This window comes from Leptosomus discolor, chromosome 16 (assembly GCF_034619465.1).
Source record: "Leptosomus discolor isolate bLepDis1 chromosome 16, bLepDis1.hap2, whole genome shotgun sequence".
In the NCBI taxonomy this organism is placed as follows: Eukaryota; Metazoa; Chordata; class Aves; order Leptosomiformes; family Leptosomidae; genus Leptosomus; species Leptosomus discolor.
Window position 1 is genome coordinate 4,055,419 of NC_141406.1, and position 18,440 is coordinate 4,073,858.

The 18,440-nt window shown below is 41.0% G+C and overlaps 1 protein-coding gene across 1 annotated transcript in view; it reads left to right on the plus strand.

Moving 5' to 3' along the window:
* The window catches only part of CCDC60 (coiled-coil domain containing 60), a 65,222-nt gene extending 51,029 nt beyond the window's left edge, over positions 1 to 14,193 (plus strand). The window contains exons 9-15 of the mRNA XM_086474440.1: positions 1,501 to 1,729; positions 6,416 to 6,506; positions 7,133 to 7,231; positions 7,661 to 7,783; positions 9,182 to 9,307; positions 12,441 to 12,630; positions 14,095 to 14,193. Coding sequence (XP_086330566.1) covers positions 1,501 to 1,729; positions 6,416 to 6,506; positions 7,133 to 7,231; positions 7,661 to 7,783; positions 9,182 to 9,307; positions 12,441 to 12,630; positions 14,095 to 14,193 — 957 coding nt within the window. The remainder of the gene's footprint in view (positions 1 to 1,500; positions 1,730 to 6,415; positions 6,507 to 7,132; positions 7,232 to 7,660; positions 7,784 to 9,181; positions 9,308 to 12,440; positions 12,631 to 14,094) is intronic.
* The last annotated feature ends 4,247 nt before the right edge of the window (positions 14,194 to 18,440 follow it).

An 18,440-nucleotide genomic window follows, 5' to 3' on the forward strand; every position in this document is an offset into this window, starting at 1 on the left:
TCAAATTGGGATTTCAGGCTTGTATCCTGGCGGCCTTATTGTAGTAGGTTCTAGTCGTTATTTGTTTGGTTGCCTTTTTACACAAAATTTAAAGCTGAATTCAGAAACAAATTCCAAATGTTGAGGCCTTTCAAGAAAGCAGGATTCGCTTGCCATGTTCAAAGAAAAGCCAAGGAAGGAGAAAACAAGTGATTCAGATCAAAGCCTTTTAAAAGAAAAATTAAGTTAATACCTGAGAAGAAATTAAACACTAGAAAATTATCTGTAACACTTGGCAACTGTTTTACTATCTTTCTGAAACTACAGAAGGACTTTTCTTTTTGAAACTGCTGAAGTGTGTGGAGGAAAATGAATGGGGAATGAGTAATGCTTAGGTGTATAATTAGGAGAACTCACTAAAGAACCAGTAGGTTTCTCACTCTGTAGCACATCTTACATTTTGATCTTCAGCAGTTTGCTTAAGCTTTTCGTTCCTTGCTTTGCCCCCTATAAGGCTAAATTAAACACATTTTGTGAAGTGCTTTTAGAACCCCAGGTGAAGCACTCTTAGAAATATGAGCTGTTGTTACATGTGGGCTATTTGCTCTTGTTATTTGTCAACACCTGGAGCTTGTACCCTCGTGACATAAAAATTAAAATGATTCAATAGAAGATTGTGATTTCTGTTGGGGAATAAGCAGCCAAAGTTGTGAAACTTTTAAAAGACAAAGATTGTGGTTTTATGCAAATATTCTTCCTGCTGTTAGCAAACATAAATAACAGTTGTTTCTAAATATGAGGCTCTCTGATTTTTCCATACAGTCTTACCAGTTCTCTAAAAATCAGGTCCAAATGAACATGAGCAGAAGAAACCAAAGTGCATGTCAGTCTTGAGGTGTCTTTTAACATTTACATTGCTGAGACTCTTATTTTTTTCCTCCCTGAATTAATGATAATTTCCTTTCTGTCATTTACGGTAATACTACTGGAAGACTGCTTTTCATATTTGATAATGAAACTCCTAGTGGAAATACTGGGTTCCTTCAGGGGCACTTGCTTTATAATACACATTGTTCTGATTATCAAGCCTGCAGAATTCAGTCTGCTTTCAGACTTTGGTTTTGGATTCCTGACACACGAAATTCATTTGCCAGGTTATTGGGTGTTGGGAGGAGACCTGAACATTTATCAAACCACTTTGACCTATTCTTCCCTGTACACAAGAAGGTTGCTCTATTACCAACCCTCTCTGCAGCTGCAGTGTTACTCATTTAGAAATTTCTTAATCTGTTGGCATTAATGCTATAGCAGAGGAGTACTGAAGAAAGATAACAAAATGAAGGTGGTCCTACCCAAGAAATCACTAGCTTGTCTGAAGTCATTAGAGGAAAATCTATGAGGTTATAGGAGGACCAGAAGGATCTAATACTGGAATTAGTTACAGAAATATGATTTTTTTTTTTGTTGTCAAATTGCTACAAAAAAACCCTCCTTTCTATTCTTTTTTTCTTCTACGTACAGAAATGCACCTGGAAGGCACAATGTAGTCCACTTAGCAGGAAGATAAACAAGACGTCTACTCCAGGTAGCTCTCAGCTTAGCTGTCGGTCATCTCCCTATGGTCAAACCCCTCGTGGTGGCGAAACTTCCACTGTACTTTGCTCTGAAGATAACGTCAAGGTCAATGTAGCTTCATCTGATGTCATGAGTGAGTCAGCACAAGCTAAAGAACAACCATCTCTCTTCCGCTGTACGTTACTTTTCTTGACTGCCAAGATCAAATGGATTTCCTTTCGGTGTCACTGGGGAGAACCTACACACAGACACTGCTGGATGTACCAGTATATTTCTTTTTAGGCATATGGAACTTGTCATACAAGTCTTTCTGTGCCCTCCCTATTAGAAAATTGGTTTAAAGACAGTATAATCACATGTGAATATTAAGTAAGAGTTTTAATTAATATTCAGTTACAGCGGTTGTACAATCAGGCTGTCATCCACATCTGTAAGGTCCAACAGGTGGTGAAAACAGTGAAACTGTTCTCTGCCATAACCCACTGATCCACTGAGCATGTATCTAACTTAGGGGGTTCTGTTTCACTTCGGGGTTTCTTACTCTGTGTTCCTCCTACTCATCCATCAGTGTTTACCTGTGCTTGAGAGGCCTGGCAGAATGGTTTACCTGTTAGCTCTGCAATGTGTGCAGGGCAAAGTAAGTCTTTTCCCTTCCTTCTAACTAAAGCTGTACCAGAAAAGCACATTAGTATTTAGTACTGCTAATTACCTTTTAGTTGATATTTATATTATCATTATTAGGCTGATATTGTGCTCTAAATTACCACTCAGGAAGGAGCTCTTGGAGTTATTTGGGATAGTTCTGTGAATGTTCAGTAGCTATCAAAAAGTCAAGAGGAACCCCAAGACTGAAGTGGAAGACAAAGCAGAAAACATGTTATGCAAAAATACAAATGTTTTGTATGTGCTTCTTCAGTTCCAGTCCTTCCAGTTCAGATAGGCTGGTATCACAAGTAGTAAAGTTTGATGGAAGAAAAGTGGTGAGGTTTGTTAGACATACAGAATAGCTTCCAGCTGAGAAGCAATTAAATAGACTAGGGCTTTTCAGTGCAGAAAAGAAATGGCTGAATACAAGTTTATGACTGATCTCTGTAACATCATGAAGTACATGGAAAAAAGTGATTGGAGAGTGGTTATTCAGAAGTTCCCTCGACACCAGATTTGTGGCACACCAAATTAAATTATCTGGCAGAAAATTTAAAGCAATGGGAAGTGTTTTCATGTGATACATGATTAAACTTAGGAATTCATTGCTGCAATATATTGCTGGAAGTATATTTAAGTCCAAAAGCAATTTAAGTGAATAGAAGAAAAACGATTAATTGCTCTTCAGTGTAAAGAAATGGACATATCCTCTGGGTTTGAAAGCCGTTTAGGTTCAGACTGTCAGAAGCTGGGTGGCTATGTCAGGAAGCTTGCACTAATCATTTACTACCTGCTGTCCATGGCACGGAGCACAGATGAACGGCCTTCCTATGACATGAATGGGAGTAGTGGAGAATTCAAAGCTCTAATTTCAAGCAATTTGTTTACAGACGTGGGTGAACAATTGGTTTGTGTGCGAGATGAGATTTGAAAATAATCTTGAGAGCTGTAACAGCTGGGAGCCTCCGTTTGGTGTGCAACATAAATATCTTGCAGTACGTGTGATGGATGGGAAGGATGTTTGGTGTATCCTTTGGAACAACATCTGTCACGTGGTTGCTTGTGATTTCAGGGGACTGGCCCGAGTTACTAGTCTGGCCCTCTCAAGGGTTATGTTCCTAGCTCTAAAAAATATGGGAAGTTAGTTTCTGCAGGGCAGCTCTGTAGCAAAGGTTGGATTCTGTAATGAATTTTGAAGCTGCTAGAATCATGTTTAATCCCGGATTCTGATTATAGGATGCTTCATGGACAAATCAGAAATGGATTACAAGTACAGCTGCCCTGTAGCCTTTTACTCCAAATTCACAAAGCTTCATCTAATTCATACAGACGTAATTTTGAGAGCACACACAGCCCTAACCCACACGTACGCATATATCTATTTCAGAAGTGGAAAAGAGATTCTGTAGTAGGCAGCTAATCAGTAGATACAGCTGAGTGCGACTCTTACCGATTTCTTCAAGGAAAGAATTCATAGCTCAATATAAAGCCTTTTGTCCAACTCTAATTTAGATGCTGCTGTTTGGGGACTGCTGCTGTAGAATGTCTGCTTATACAAATTTGATTTTTCAGTGCTGTTGGCTGAATGAGGACCTGTACTAGTCTGAAAGTTTAAATGTTACATCATGTTGACGAAGGTAAATGCGGAAGCTGCAGTCCTTGTAGCTGTGGTATAATGAGAGGTCACTGCTGAGGTAGTCTCATTTATCATTCAGTCCTCACCTAATCAGTCAAAGGTTTTACAAAGCAGATTAATCTTCTAAGCTTGCTTCCCTCACCACATTTAAAAAAAAAATATATCTCTTTTGTTTAGACAGAGACTACATGATCTAAGTGTACTAAATGTAAGCCAAATTTTTCATGGTTACTGTGTAATGAAGAATGAGTGCAGATCACTTTAAATGGACGTATATTTTCTTCACACTGAAAAGTAAAATGTGAGACTGTATCTGAGATATTAAACACTAACTGGATTTTATCCCCAAAGCTTTCTGGCCAGTAGTTTAGCTTTAAATTCTCAGTCAAAAATTTATTTTTAGAAGAGGATGTATAAATATTTATGCAAAGGATCTTAATTATAAAACTCATACCTGAATTTGGGACTTTTCTTTGGGATTGATAAATGTCTTCTCAATTGATTTATCATTGCTAGATCCCTGCAAAACAGATAAATATTAGTACCCCATTTCACAGATGATTAACTAAGGCATAGTAATCAACGTCAGGTGAAATTACTACATTCTTCTTTGCTTTCTTCTCTTTTCTAAATAATGTCTGAATAGCTTACAGCTATGGAGGTTAATATTTCAAAAATATTATGAATATGGACAAGTTTGGGTATTTGTTTTCTCAGTTTCTCCAGATGGAGAATTGGAACAGGTTCTAATGCTACAAAATGGAGGGCAGAGAGGTATTACGCTCTCTGTTTCTGTTGACCAGCCAAAAAGAGGAGCTGTGTCTTTGTGGTATTAGCCCCGATTTGCTTCCTGTCACCTCCCTCCAAAATCTGCCAACAGGACTGCTTTCAGGACTGGCTTTAGACAGCTCATCTTGGAGAAAACATCAAGTGCAGCCACTGCTTAGTACAGCCCTCTTCCCCCAAAGCACCATTATCTGCAGAGCAGATGGGTTTCAGATCTCCAGCTATTCAGTCTGCCCAAGTGGTAGCCATAAATAGAAAGCACTGGGTTCTTCTAAGAAGGGTTCTGACACTGCATGCCAAGAACAGATGAGATTTGTATCCAGCCTTAGCTCCGTTTGAGCAGAGGCTCCCTGCCCGTATCGATGCCAGGTTCCAGATACCCTGTGGGGCTCAGCCTTTGTATTCAAACTGCTCCTCAGCTCTGGAGCTCTGGAAGGTCCAAGTGGCGTAGCCAGCATCTTACAGGCTTATGCTTTGAGACTAGTAAGGGTCACAGTGGAGCCTTCATTAGAACCAGTCAGTGCTAGAACTTGGGAGTTTCTGACTGGGACCTTGGCACTCTTGAAGCTCACCTGGCCACAGCTAGTAAAGGATCTTCGTTATAAGCATGGTTCTTAAAATTTTAGCCCATTAGCTGGTGCTCAGCGACTTGTTCCATCCGAGTCTTACACTTATAAATTCACAGTATAATATTCAAATCTGTACTTTTAATAAGTAGAAATAGTTTGTGCTGCTATTTAATGTAGTCAACATTCAGCAGTCATTTTCTATTACACTGTACGCGGCGCTTCACAGAAATGTATGAAAAGGACCTTTTGAATTTGGGGACTACAACTGCAAGGTGTTGAGTGCTCAGTAAAATGTCACTTATTACCATGTAGGACATATTGAGCACCTCAGAGGATGACTTAGAATTTGACAGCTAACACTCAGATTTTAATAACAAGTGTGACAGTTGTTCTGCTGCATGAGTGATTGGAGGGAATAATGCAGAGAAGCTGGCCGTCTCGGTATCTCTCCAGGGGTTTGGCATCAAAGTGGGAATGAAACAGCAGTGGGAAGGAAAACAAAGATGTCAATCTGAAGGAAAACAGTGAGGTAAATTGGCTTTCCAGGTATTCAAGGGAGAGGAGACTATAAGCATTCACATCGCAGTGGAAGGCAGAAAGAGAGTAAAGAGTGTTATTAGTGAGAGAGATCTGCTCAAAGGCGGATAATCTGGAAACTATAGCCAATGAAGGGCTACTTGAGGGCATGTCTTAAGTTTTAGTGTATGCTGATAAGGAGACACAGAGAAGTAATTAGATAGCTGTTGATGTTAAATGTATTAAATTCCATATTTATGAAGAATGGCAAAGTGATATGGTAGACTTAAAAATTCTGAAGACTTGACAGTTATGCCAGTAGAATGCTAACAGCAGAGTGCAGGAGCTGAAAATAGACTTTCTGTGTAGTTTGTTCAGATCTGGTTTTCTAATACGCTATTTTTATGAGCATCTAATGTAAAATATATTTCATATCTTCTATTTGATGGGTTTTTTCCCACAGCTGAAAGAACAGAGCTTATATTTTCAAAAATGATTAATGATGAATTGAGTGCATTTGTATTTGTGTACCTTCTTGAAACCTCTTTTAAAAGCTGCTTTATTTGAAGAAACTTTCATTTTTAGAAATACTAAATAGCAGGTTTCTTTAGAATGTCTCACTCAGGCCAGCGTATATGGCATTCTCTCTGCAGGGAAGAGGGGAATGCACTATTCAGTTGGCATGTTTTTACAGAATTTTTTTTACCAGCCCTACAGGAAGTCACCCAGATAACACATGAAGTGGTGTCAAAAGATGTCCATAAAAAACAAGATACGGTTAAGAAGACTGGACTGCAACGGTACGTTACTTGGTGGGTTTCTGAATGACTAGAAGCAACTTACCAGGACAGAGCTGATGCGCTTTTTTTTTTTTCTCTCTTTCTTTCTTTCTTCACCCCCCCACCCCGCCCAACTTCATCCAGCATTCAGTCAATTCACATTGTGTTTACATTTGTTGGCATGGGTGACAGAATAGCCCATTTTACTGCTGTGCAAGCAGTATGTATTTTCTGGAAAATACCCCATGAATCTTTCCTTTGCAGACAGAAGAGATCTCATGCTCCAGCAGCTTTGTCGAAAAAGTGATGTTCTGTCTTAGTCATGTGGAATTGTTTCAGTTTCTAGCATTGCATTTTTCAGTAGTCTCTCTGTAACATTTCCAGCTAAGCCTATGCTAGATGTGTTCCCTCATTATTCAGTTCTACGGTGGTTTCCCCAGCTATAAGATCAACATGACAGACCATACCTACAACTAGGCTTTGCTAAAGCATTTTTGCCCTTGAGTTGAGGTCAAGAGATAAATTTTGTACCTGGATAGCTCCAGCAAGTCTGTAATATTAAGAATATTTTATCAGCACCTGTAGAATTTTTCACGTTCTGGAGAAGGCATACTGTCCACTGTTTTAAACCGTGTTGTCTCTTACAGTGTGTTGCCAGTGGCTCAGAAGAACTCCAGAGTAAACGTGCCATTCATTAAGGACCACGAGGGTACGATGGCAGGGAAGCGGAGGCCCAGGAGGCAGGGGTAAGGGTACAAACCTGGTTTTGAAGCACATTATATGCAGTAAACTCAGCTCTATGTGTGAAAAGCTTTGGGCATGCAAATGTCAGAGACCATTTTATTACATGAGACCAGAGCAGGCCAGTGCAACCTCGCAGCACGTGCAGTACCTTTCAGTGCAATGCAAAGGCATTTCCCTGGCAGGATGTGACTGGAATGACAGTAAAAATCCAAATTTAATATAATTCATATTTTTTATTAATCAAATTATTTCATAGATTTGATGACTTTAAAAAAACACTGTAAATTATATTAAATTTGGATTTTTACTGAAAATAAGATCTCAAAACTTACATGGGCTCACATCACTCTGCTCTGAGCAACAGAGGTACTTACCACAAAATGGTTACCACGAGATGTTAATACCAGTTTGCTGTGTTGTTTTAGTCACAGCTGCCACATCAGTTCTTTCATTAAAAGCAAATCTAACTTGGGTGCCGAGATGAGGCAGAAGTTCACAGCAGTCCGTGAAGAAGCAGCTGCTTGTTTACATGATACCCTCGTGGGCCTTGAGAGGTAGGACTGTTTTCTGTGTATTCTTAAAACACTACAGACCTTGCATCTGACCAGATTTAGTACTTGTCTTCAGGGCTTTTAAAGATGCACTTACATGGACTGACATTAAAATAAGAATATAGGGGTGATGATAGAAAGTTTTATGACTGTCTGTGTACAGAATTATTATTACAGGTTAAATATTTACAGCAGTGTTTTGGGATATTTTTGAATGACTTTTCTGGAAATAGTTTTGCTAATAAACATTCAATACATTTACTTTGGACACCGTAGTCCTTTTCACCCAAAGACAGAATAATAAATTCAGTCCACGTACAATCTGTATGGCTGTCTTGTGTTTTCAGATCACTGTGGTGTTTTTCAACATTACTTGGGCTTTTCCCATAGTAACAGTTGCAATGTCCTCTCTCAAGGCCTTTTCCCAGATCAGTGACATTTCTGCCTTGTTGACCAGCCAAAGCCTGGCATCCTTTTCTTTTCACCGGGAAACATTCGTCTGTGATGTTTGTGGAAATTCTTTTGTCTCAGTAAGCATTAGACATGAGATCCTTCTCTACATTGCTGTTCTGAAGGCTGTTATAGGCACAGTTTTCTTTCCCCCTGTCACTTCCTCCTTCTTCCCATTCTTCTGTTCCATTTTGTACTTAGATTTTTTGTCTCCAGAGCTTTCCTTATCTGGAGCTGAGTCCTTGTTTTCTCCCCTGAGCAGTTGCTGTGACTGCTTAAGGAACTAAGCATTCCAGCATCCTGCAGTATGGAAGAACAACTCAGGTGGAAACTTAGTATTTGCAGCTATTTTGCCATTCTCCATAGAGCCACACAAGCATGGAGGTGATTACAGCTCCAAGTGATACAGCCACTTGATCAGCATTTGGAGATGAAAACTCAGTTTGGCAGGATATAGTATAAGTAATGTATTGGAAAGAAAAGCACCTGTTTATTTTTGTTACAACACAGTAGTGATTTCTGTACAAATGCATACATGAGCTCAATCTCTGGGTCAAAAATCTAGCTGAAGTCATTCTGTTCCACCTCTTTTCTGTTGTATTTTAAATAACATTTTACCCTAAATCACTGTACAGTATTTGCTTTAGTTTTAAGTAGTGGATACCTGATAGAAAGTGGAGCTTGAATTTCGATTTAAATGTTTTAATTCTGAAGTTTCTTACCGACAGCCTAGAGTTGATATAAAATGTAAATACTTTTTAGTGTTTGTAGAAATATGAATGTATACAGAACACTGCAAAAGTAAAAATTGTTATTGGTGTCCACAGACTGAACGTACAATACATTCTTCACATTCATTGTTTTCTGCCTTCCTTAGTATCTTCCCAGTTAACTATGCAGAAGTATGCTAATGTTTAAAACACAGCTTTAACTTTTAAGGGTTTTTTATAGGAGGCAGGAAGAGCGATGTCAAAAATACCAGGCTTTGAAACAATTGAAGTATTTCAGAAGAGACATGGAAAGAATGAGACAGCTGGGCATGACAGCCGAAAGAGAACATGAAGATCGACTAAATTGGTAAGGAGGCACAGAAACCTTTAGTTCAAATGAGATGCTCAGGGTCCCAGAGTTCTGTCTTCAGTACAAAAAGCTTTTTTTCTTTTCTTTTTTTCTCTGCAAAGCAAAGTATCGCTAGAAACCATTGAATTGGCTGCTGGAAATGCAGCCTTCTCAAACTGGTAGCAACAGAAATACAGATATGATCTCTAGGAGCAGATCTCAGCCTAGTCAGCAAATAGGTTAATTGGAAACAGCAACAAAGGGGATAACGAAGAGCTCCTTTCCAGTGGTATCAGGCAAAAAGCACTCAGTCCTTGCATTTGCACACCCTCCCCAGCATGCAGCTTTATAGGAGACTTCTTCCACCAGGAGGCAGGTAAAACACACCGTACCCCAAAGATGAGAGATACTGCATAAATGTACATGGGTTAAATTCACAACTTCTTACTAAACTGAACGTTCACAGTACTAAAACTGATTGCAAAGCAGACTTTGACTCTAGCTGTCCATCCATGTTAAAAAGAAAAATACTTCCCTGCCAGTGTTTGAGCTGCACATGGATAATAGTGCAACACTTACAAGGGCAAGTAGGGTAACCACCTAAATGCTTCCCAGTACAGCAATCCTGCAGGTTACTAGTGGTTTTTGTTGGAAAGGACATTAGCTATATCCAGCGATCAGCTTCCAGATACGCATTAGAAATAGCCTGCCAGAATACCCCAGCATGTTCCTTACTGCCCTGTCCATGAGAACTCCTTGGACATGGGATTACAGAGTATGCAAGCTGCAAGGAATGATGGGTTTTTTCAGCCTGCCCTCTTATGCTCTCCTGGCTACTAAGCTGCCTTTCCTTCATAATTTGAGATAACAAAAAGTCTATGTCTAATCTCAGGTCCAAAATGGAGGTGGCCTAGGACACATTAGGAACATATCAGTCGTGCATTAATGAATAAACCTAGTCTTAGTCTATCTAGCAGAACTCTGGTTTAATTGTCAAACACATATGCTCCAGCTGTCCCCCAAATTTAAGATCTGGCACGTAAATAAGCCTTGAAACTGGAGCTGATGTGGTTTTGCTTTTATAGTTGTAGTTCTGCTAGAAGAAGCCTTAATTTGGACAAAGCTCCATGAGTAGCAAGTAGACTATACCAATATGGCTTTTCACTTTTCCCACTGTGCAGGAGTAGTGCTCTAAGTCTGCTGTGCCTTCCTATGAAAATCGTGCTTCCATGGGGTAGGCTGTCCTGCTTTGATTATGCCAGCACGGTCAGACGGGTAGAGCTTCCTATGGCAAGCCTGTTCTGCAAAGCGCTATCCAGGAGGGGTATGAAGAGTGAAATCTCTGACGCGGCTGGTCAGCCCCCCTTGTGGAGACACAAGTCATGACAGAGAAATTGCTTTCACCACACCACTTGTTTCATTTACAATAGGGCTGGTTTTTTCCCATACTCCTGCGAACGCTGCCTTGCCAAGAAAGCTGAATCACAGTAGAACACTTCACCAGTATGTGCTGTCGCTCTAGTTGTCTCATCTCTCTCATGAAGTGAGAAACAAAAATAATATAAAATATGAACAGTGTGATGTGAGTACACTAAACATAGCTTCCTTTCTCAAATAAAGTATGTTAATGCGTGGATGGGTTATAAAAGGCATGTGTGTGACACAGTTAGGCCTGTGCCCTGGTGAGGCCACGTCTGGAGCGTTGTGTCCAGTTCTGGGACCCCCAGTTCAAGAGGGACAGAGGACTACTCGAAAGAGTCCAGCGGAGGGCTACTAAGATGATGAGGGGGCTGGAGCATCTCCCCTAGGAGGAAAGGCTGAGACCTGGGGCTCTTTAGCCTGGAGAAGAGAAGGCTGAGAGGGAACCTTATCAATGCTTATAAATATCTAAAGGGTGGGTGTCAAGGGGATGGGGCCAGGCTCTTCTCAGTGGTGCCCAGCGACAGGACAAGGGGCAACGGGTACAACCTGGAGCATAGGAAGTTCTGCCTGAACATGAGCAAGAACTTGGTTTATGTTAAGGGTGGCCGAGCACTGGAACAGGCTGCCCAGGGAGGTTGTGGAGTCTCCTTCCCTGGAGACATTCAAAACCCATCTGGATGCGATCCTGTGCGACCTGCTCTGGGTGAACCCGCTTTAGCAGGGGTCTGGACTAGATGATCTCCAGAGGTCCCTTCTAACCCCGACCGTTCTGTGACTCTGTAATTACAGTAACCCAGGTAATCTAGCCCGTGATAAGGAGTTGGATACACAGCCATACCCATACCAGCAGTGTACTACCGAGTGTAGAACTGGCCCTAGTGAAGACAAGAACCTACTTGTTTCCTTTTTTACTGGTTTCAGGAGGAACTTCCTCACACCTCTCCTGCTGTACCAGTAGCATGTATCCTAAAACAGAGGGAGGCAGTGCTTTCTGCTGATGTATTGCTAAATCCTCAGCCTTTGCAATGAAAGCCGCAGCACACCCCAGTCATGCGCAGTCTAGAAGGGTTTGGGACATCAGTCTCCAGGACTGTCAAAGCAGCGCTGCAGAATTTATACAGAACATTAAAAAAAAAAAAAAAGCACTCTTTTCACAAGAGTTTTATTTTTATTGTAAAGTGTAATTCTTCTGAATCTCTACGTTCAGAATGAAATGGTAAAGACTGCAAGTTACAGTGCGCTTACATCAGTGAAATTTATATCAGCACATAGAGGAGAATGATGATAGCACAGGGAAAAGGGATGGTAAAGAGAATCAGAAAGTGTGTCAGATCAGGCACTGATTGCACTGGAAAATCCGTAGAGGCTAAACAAAATAAATAGAGAAAAGATGAAGAGGACAAATCTGTAGCAAAATGGAAACATTTGTTAGCGTTTTATTGTTTCCTTTCATACCCAAGTTTGTCATCCAAAATTTAAATGAACAATGAAGAAGCATCTATTTCAATGCCCTGTAAAGGGAGTTGGTGCACAAGTCCAATAAAGTAAAGCTCTTTCGCATTATTCACTCAGAATTACGCTGAGTATTGCGTTCCCCAAAGAAGCATTTTTTTCTCTGGAAATTATGGAGGTGGTGAAGCGGCAGCAATGCCAGGCAAATTCAGAGTTATTAATCAGATATGCAGTTGTTCCCGTGGCTTCTCTTTTATTGCTATTCTTTCTGCTAAAGGTTTCCTGTATTGCTTGCCAGACTCCCAGAGTCTGTGAAGAGTGACCATTATGTACAGAAAATCCTAAAGAAACTGGAAAAATATGGCGAGACTCCCGACTTGAAAATTCACCCAGACACCTTTCTTAAGGTTCTGGCTGATCTACAGGTGTGGGAGCTGTGTTCTCCAGTAATTGCTGCCGCTGTGGAGGTGAGATGAGTCCAGTTCTTGATTCTCCGTGTGATAAGGGTGGGGAGACCAGGCACCTATGGGTGAAACTCATGCAGTGGAAAGTTACCAGAGGAAATCATTTAGGATCTTGCTAAATGAAGAAGCTACTATTCACCTTTTACAAGGCACTGTGAACCCTCAGAAGAAAGACGTTGTGACAAGTATTGGGTTATTAATCCGTATCACTTTGTCACTGTCGATTTATTTATCGCCACGGTGAAAGCGACGTCTGTCGTAAAGTGTTAGGACACTTGTGCCCTGAAGAGAAACATTAAGTTGTGCCCTGAAAAGGCCTCTCATTCCCAGTAGTTACATCTATGAGCTATTCAAGTAATGTATTATGTTACTGATCCAGGAGCTCTGCAGATATCTTTGTTTTGCTTCAGCAGCATTAAAAGAACAATCTGCTTCTGAGTATCTTAAGTGGGCTCAACTCTTCTGGTTCTAGAAAAAAAATGGCAGAAAAGGAAGGACACAAGAAAGGGAAGAGTATACATTTAGAATATATGCCACTGTGTAGGCTAACCAGGTAACTAATTTACAAAAAATGGCAATGGTGCCACCTTGTGTTTTTTGTTCTCATCACAGTTATTTCCCCTAATCTACAAGACCAATCGAAATCTCGAAGAGGGCAGCAGGTTACTGTGCGTCTTATATATATTGAGTGTTATCATGCCTTAAAAAGGCAAAAGTTTGGCACCCAACGTGTCAAGATCAGACTACCTATATTTTCTTGATGTCTTATAAAAATAGCCATTTTGTCTTGTGCCCCAGTTTGCACAGTCACTAACCAGAGAGGCAGCCTTGCCTTAATATTCAGTATATACGTCTCTGTGGCTTGCGGTTTTAGATCTCTTTCTTTGCTGTTTCCATTCTGTTCCCTTTGCATTTTGATCCCTCATATTAGTGCAACAGTAACAGAGAAAAACATGTGAGCATAGCTGAGTGTCCTATCTATTTATTCATACATCTTTCAAAAATAGCCAGAGAGAAAGGAGGACCCTGGTGCTCCTTCTGACTGGAACAGATGAAGGAAACGGTCACATTTTAGGAGCAAGAAGCATCACTGAATGTGACCTGGCTGATACTGATGGAGATTCCAGATGAAGTTCTTATTTAACTTAAGGTTGCTTTAATGTGTGTGCTGCAATGGTAGGTAGAAGATTGCTGCAAGTTTAAAACACAAAGACTTGACTTGGAAGGATTCAGGATACAAATTGCAATAAAGATTGTAGAGTTATGCTTTTAATTCATTTTAGGGCATATCCAGCTGTTCTGAAAGCTGCATTGAAAGTGTTTTGGTGATATAAAGCCCTACACTGACTGTTTGCAGATGCCATTACATTTGTTCTGTTGTCACAATGGTCAAATTTTCCCACATGTTCTCTCTCTCTCTCACACACATAAATCAAAAGCTCAGGAAAGAACCTTTTTCTGTTTCAGTTTGTACGTGAAAGTATTGTGCAGATGCCAGAAGAGGATTTCAGCGCGTGGTTTCAGACAAGAGTATCTCCCCTCAGCGCACAGTCCTCCACCTTTTAATCGAACGGCCAGATAAGATGGTTTCCCAGCTACAACTGTCTTCAAGCACAGAAGTACTGCCTGTTGAGATCTGCCTCAAGGAAGACTAGGGAAGGGGAGTTAACTTCAGGAAGTCCCACTGATCACTCTTGCACAACTGAAATTTCTCCCTCTGCAGTGCTCTGCTGGCTGTAGTCAGCCATAGAAAATAAAACCTAAATACTGTTGCTCCTTCCTGTCTGATGTCTTGGACACGCCGTCAAATTTCAATCTCATGTAACCATGTAGGGTGAAGATTAAGTTTCTCATCACAGGTCAGGTCATTTCTTCAGACATTCGTCTAACAGTACGTACAGTGTGACGAGCATCTACTCAGTACGGACATACTGATTTCCGTATCTAAATATAGCGTTGGCTCTGTTTGCTCTTCATTTTAGCTCTCACTTACAAAAAAATGTCCCAAGCACAAGGCAGTTGTAAGCTTTAAGACAATTCATTTTTTGCATTAATTCTTTTTTGTAATTCAGATGTTTAATTTTTGCATTGAGTTTATTCTGTAGCTATTCTGTGATTATGCTTAATTCTTGCCTTATTAAAATCAGTATTGAAAAACCAAGCATCCTTAGATTTCCCAGGTTTTCACCTGAAGATCTGTTTTCCCCTGATTACTTTAGCATGTGTTTGCCATTACTCTGCTGGGTAAGACAGTAGAATGGCACCCCTGAACTCCCAGACAGTGGTAAATACATGACCCTTGTGAACCTGTCTGGGCTTAACCATGTATTTCGTGGGCCATGGAATCAGTGACCTTCTAAGCTGATGATCTTATGAGCTGCTTACCTGCCTGTCAAAGCTTCCAGGGGACCCACTGGGGAGAAATGCTTTCGATCCTTCGGATGCAATAAGAGGAAACAATGCCAGCTTAGGGTCCAGGTGAGTACAGTGACCACTCACGTGTAATATGTTATTGATGAGTAGCCTTATTTTGTCCCCTCCTCATTAGCAAGAGATAAATGTTTTTCAAGGAAAAGAGCCAAGAAGACAGGTTTCTCTGACTTACAGCCATCGGAGAAAAGCTCTTAAAGTTCTGTTGTGCTCCCACTTCTCTCATTCAAGTTTCATTGTCAGTGCTGTTGTGTTACCCTGTGGTAAACAAAAAAGAAATCTTAATTTAGCAGCTTGGGAGCTCCTGGTTGAACTGTGGTTACACAAGGCAAAACCTTCTTGGTCCTTCCTCGCTATGTGGAACTACAGATACAAAGTTATGGTTTTACTTACATACAAGAAATGGAAACCAAGGGGCTCGTCCTCAGCTGGAGTACAAGAGCCATGCTGCCAAAATCAAAACTTTATACTACCCAAGCACGTGACCTCATGTGTTTGCCTGCATGTAAGATGAGGTGATTGTCCCAAATGTAATTAGCTAATGTCTGAGCAGCTCTTTTGAGCTCCCAAAGCAGGATGCCAATGCTGAATGTTAGGAGTCTCTGACGGTTTTGTGGGACTATGAAATAGATCATGTATGGTTTTGTTTGACAATGGCTCTTCCCTCTCCTATTGCCACCAGGTAACAAAAGGGACTCTTCCTCTAAAAAGAAAATAGATCATCTTTTCTCATCCTCCAGCACCAGCCTCATGAAAATTTTTCTGCTTCTTTCACTCTGAGGTGGAGAAAAGCTCCTTTGGAGCAAAATAGCAGCTTCCCTTTTCCTGCTTCCTGACAAACTCTTTCCTCAGGCAAGATCCCCAAGCCTACTGATGTCTTTGTCTGCCAATTTAAAAGACCGAAACAGTACAAAGAGGTTAGAGGTCCCAGATAAAAGACGACTTGGGCTTTTAAAACTTTTGCGGTTTTTTTCCTGCAGATATCTTGGATTCTCCCAAATACTTTCGTGAACAATCTCACAGTCTTTGACTCACTGCTTCAGCACACCCTTGCAAGGTAGGTTCAAGGTAACCCATTGAACACATTGGAAACGGATGCACCAAGACTCAAGAAATTCGTTAAAGGTCAATGGAACGTGTGGCAGAGCTGCTTGGATCAGTGTTCTGTCTGCTCAGCCCTCCGCCCGTTCAGTTCTGGTCCTTTACAATTTCAGCTAATGGGCCAATCATTCACGAATTCCATTAGCCAAAACAAACCGTGCAACTTGTCTTGGTCGCTTGATTCATGCACTGGAGAGATGTTTGGGGGGTTCAGACACAGAACTCACAGAGAATCCTGATCCTGTTTCCCGCTGCCTGATGCGTTCCCAGTGTCACCCGAACGCCACCCTCCTCAGATTACCCCTCTGTGAAACTGAAATACAAACATTTTACTGGATCTCACTAGTAGCAGAGCTGAAAGCTGTTGCATGAGAATTGCTTGGATATTAGACTTACAAGTGTTACAGGAAAAGTCATCAGTTCTAAAATAGTAAGTAATGCCTCTTTCACCCTTCGCCCTTCCCTTCCGCTTCACAATGGTTCTGAAATTGTCATCTCTACTCTCTTTTCATAGAAAAGATTTCACCGTGGTAGAAAAGAAGCCAACCATACTGTTAAATCAACAACAATACTCCCACTGTGGTTTATATTGGACGTGAAACCCAGCATCTTATAAATAGGGATTATAAAATAAACAACTCTGTCTTTCTTGGAGATAGGCTGTTTTATCGTTAATCAATGCCACAGTCATTGTAGGGGTATTCAGAAATCAGGGTACATCTTTCTAATTGGAATTTCAGCTTTATGTAGCACCACTCTATTCTGCTGTCTTGTAAATTAATGGCACTGTGCCAGCATGTTAGAGATGCAGCTATATTTGGCCTCCTACATTAATAACAGCAATTCTTTTAGCTAAGTTTTAATAAATGTCGCTCTTGTGGCATTGCAGAAGATAACAGCTCAGGCTAACAAACCCCAAGATATTTGGGACCAGCTCCAGCTCCTCGTAAGGTCAGTGGAAAAGTTCTTATTGGCCCTGTTGGTTATTGATGACTGTAAAATCAGAATAGGTTGTTGTGACAAGCACCATGGCTGGTCTTGTAACCAGCAGCTTGATCTTTTATTCAAGGCACTAATTGAGTGTTGGTAGCCACACTTTTTGCTATGCAGCAAGCCTACACAAGCAAAATAAAAATACGCTTTCTAGTAGGAAAGTCAACCAACCACCAAAAGAAAGTGATCAAAGAGAGAAAGATGTGACAGAAGGAGTGCAGCTGGGAAGAATTCTCAGATACCCCAACCTTAATTTCCTGTCTCTGGTGAGATTCTTCTCATGAGCCTAAAAGCAGCCTTCAAAGAAGGACGAGTGCTGGAATTGTACCAAGGGTGCGAGGTCACTGATCTGGACAAATCCTTCAGCTGTTCTGTGGCAGAAAGGTTTCTCTACAGACCCATTTTTCTTGCTGAAGCCCCCATCCTGCTTCTCTATCTACAGACTTCCAAAGATTTGATTTTCTCTTTATGGATGCTAAAAGGCTCAGAGGCCCCTTCAAGGGGCATTTTAGTGAGAAGCATGTCTGAGTGTAATGATTTAATGATTTAGTACTATTGAGGGCTGGTTTATGGAAAACATCAGAGCTGGTTTGAATCCTCGGAGTAGAAATAATGACACCAAATGTATACATAGATAGGACTGTTCTTCATTCACTGCCTGAAGTGCAATGAGCGGCAGTAAAGCTTAATCTTTCCCGCTTTGGCTGGAACGGAATCGCACCTTTGAGATCAATAGCAGGCTCTGTACCAGGGAGGATTACTTTAGCCAGCCCACCAGGCCCATCATCTAGACAAACTGGAAGAACAGTTTTTTGGAAGCAGACGTTTTCCTCGTGCCGTTTCTGTTGTAACCCACACAGGGGTTGGCATGGCTCGTTCCATCCCACCCCTCAGTTCTTCTGGGTAGGAAATGTAATTTCCTCCTATTTTCAAATTTGCAGCCCTGTATTTGGGCATTTGTTTTCCTTTATCAAAACCTCGGCTTCCTTGATTTAACTGACTACTGGCTGAAAGAAATCAATGTCTAACCTCCTCCTGAAAAGATCATAAACAGCTGATCGTGAGAAGCTGGGAGGACATACCGGGGGCTGAAACACCCTGAAATTGCCCTGCTTCTTGTACTCTTCTTAATGACCTGTCACTGGCCAGCATCACAGATGGGATGTAGATGCATTTTGGTCTACCTGATGCTTGTGTTTTATGACAAAACTGGAGAGGGAGGGAAAAGTTGAGACTGTTGGGTAACAGTCCAACATACCAGTGTCACTGCAGCATGTTTGGAGTTGTGC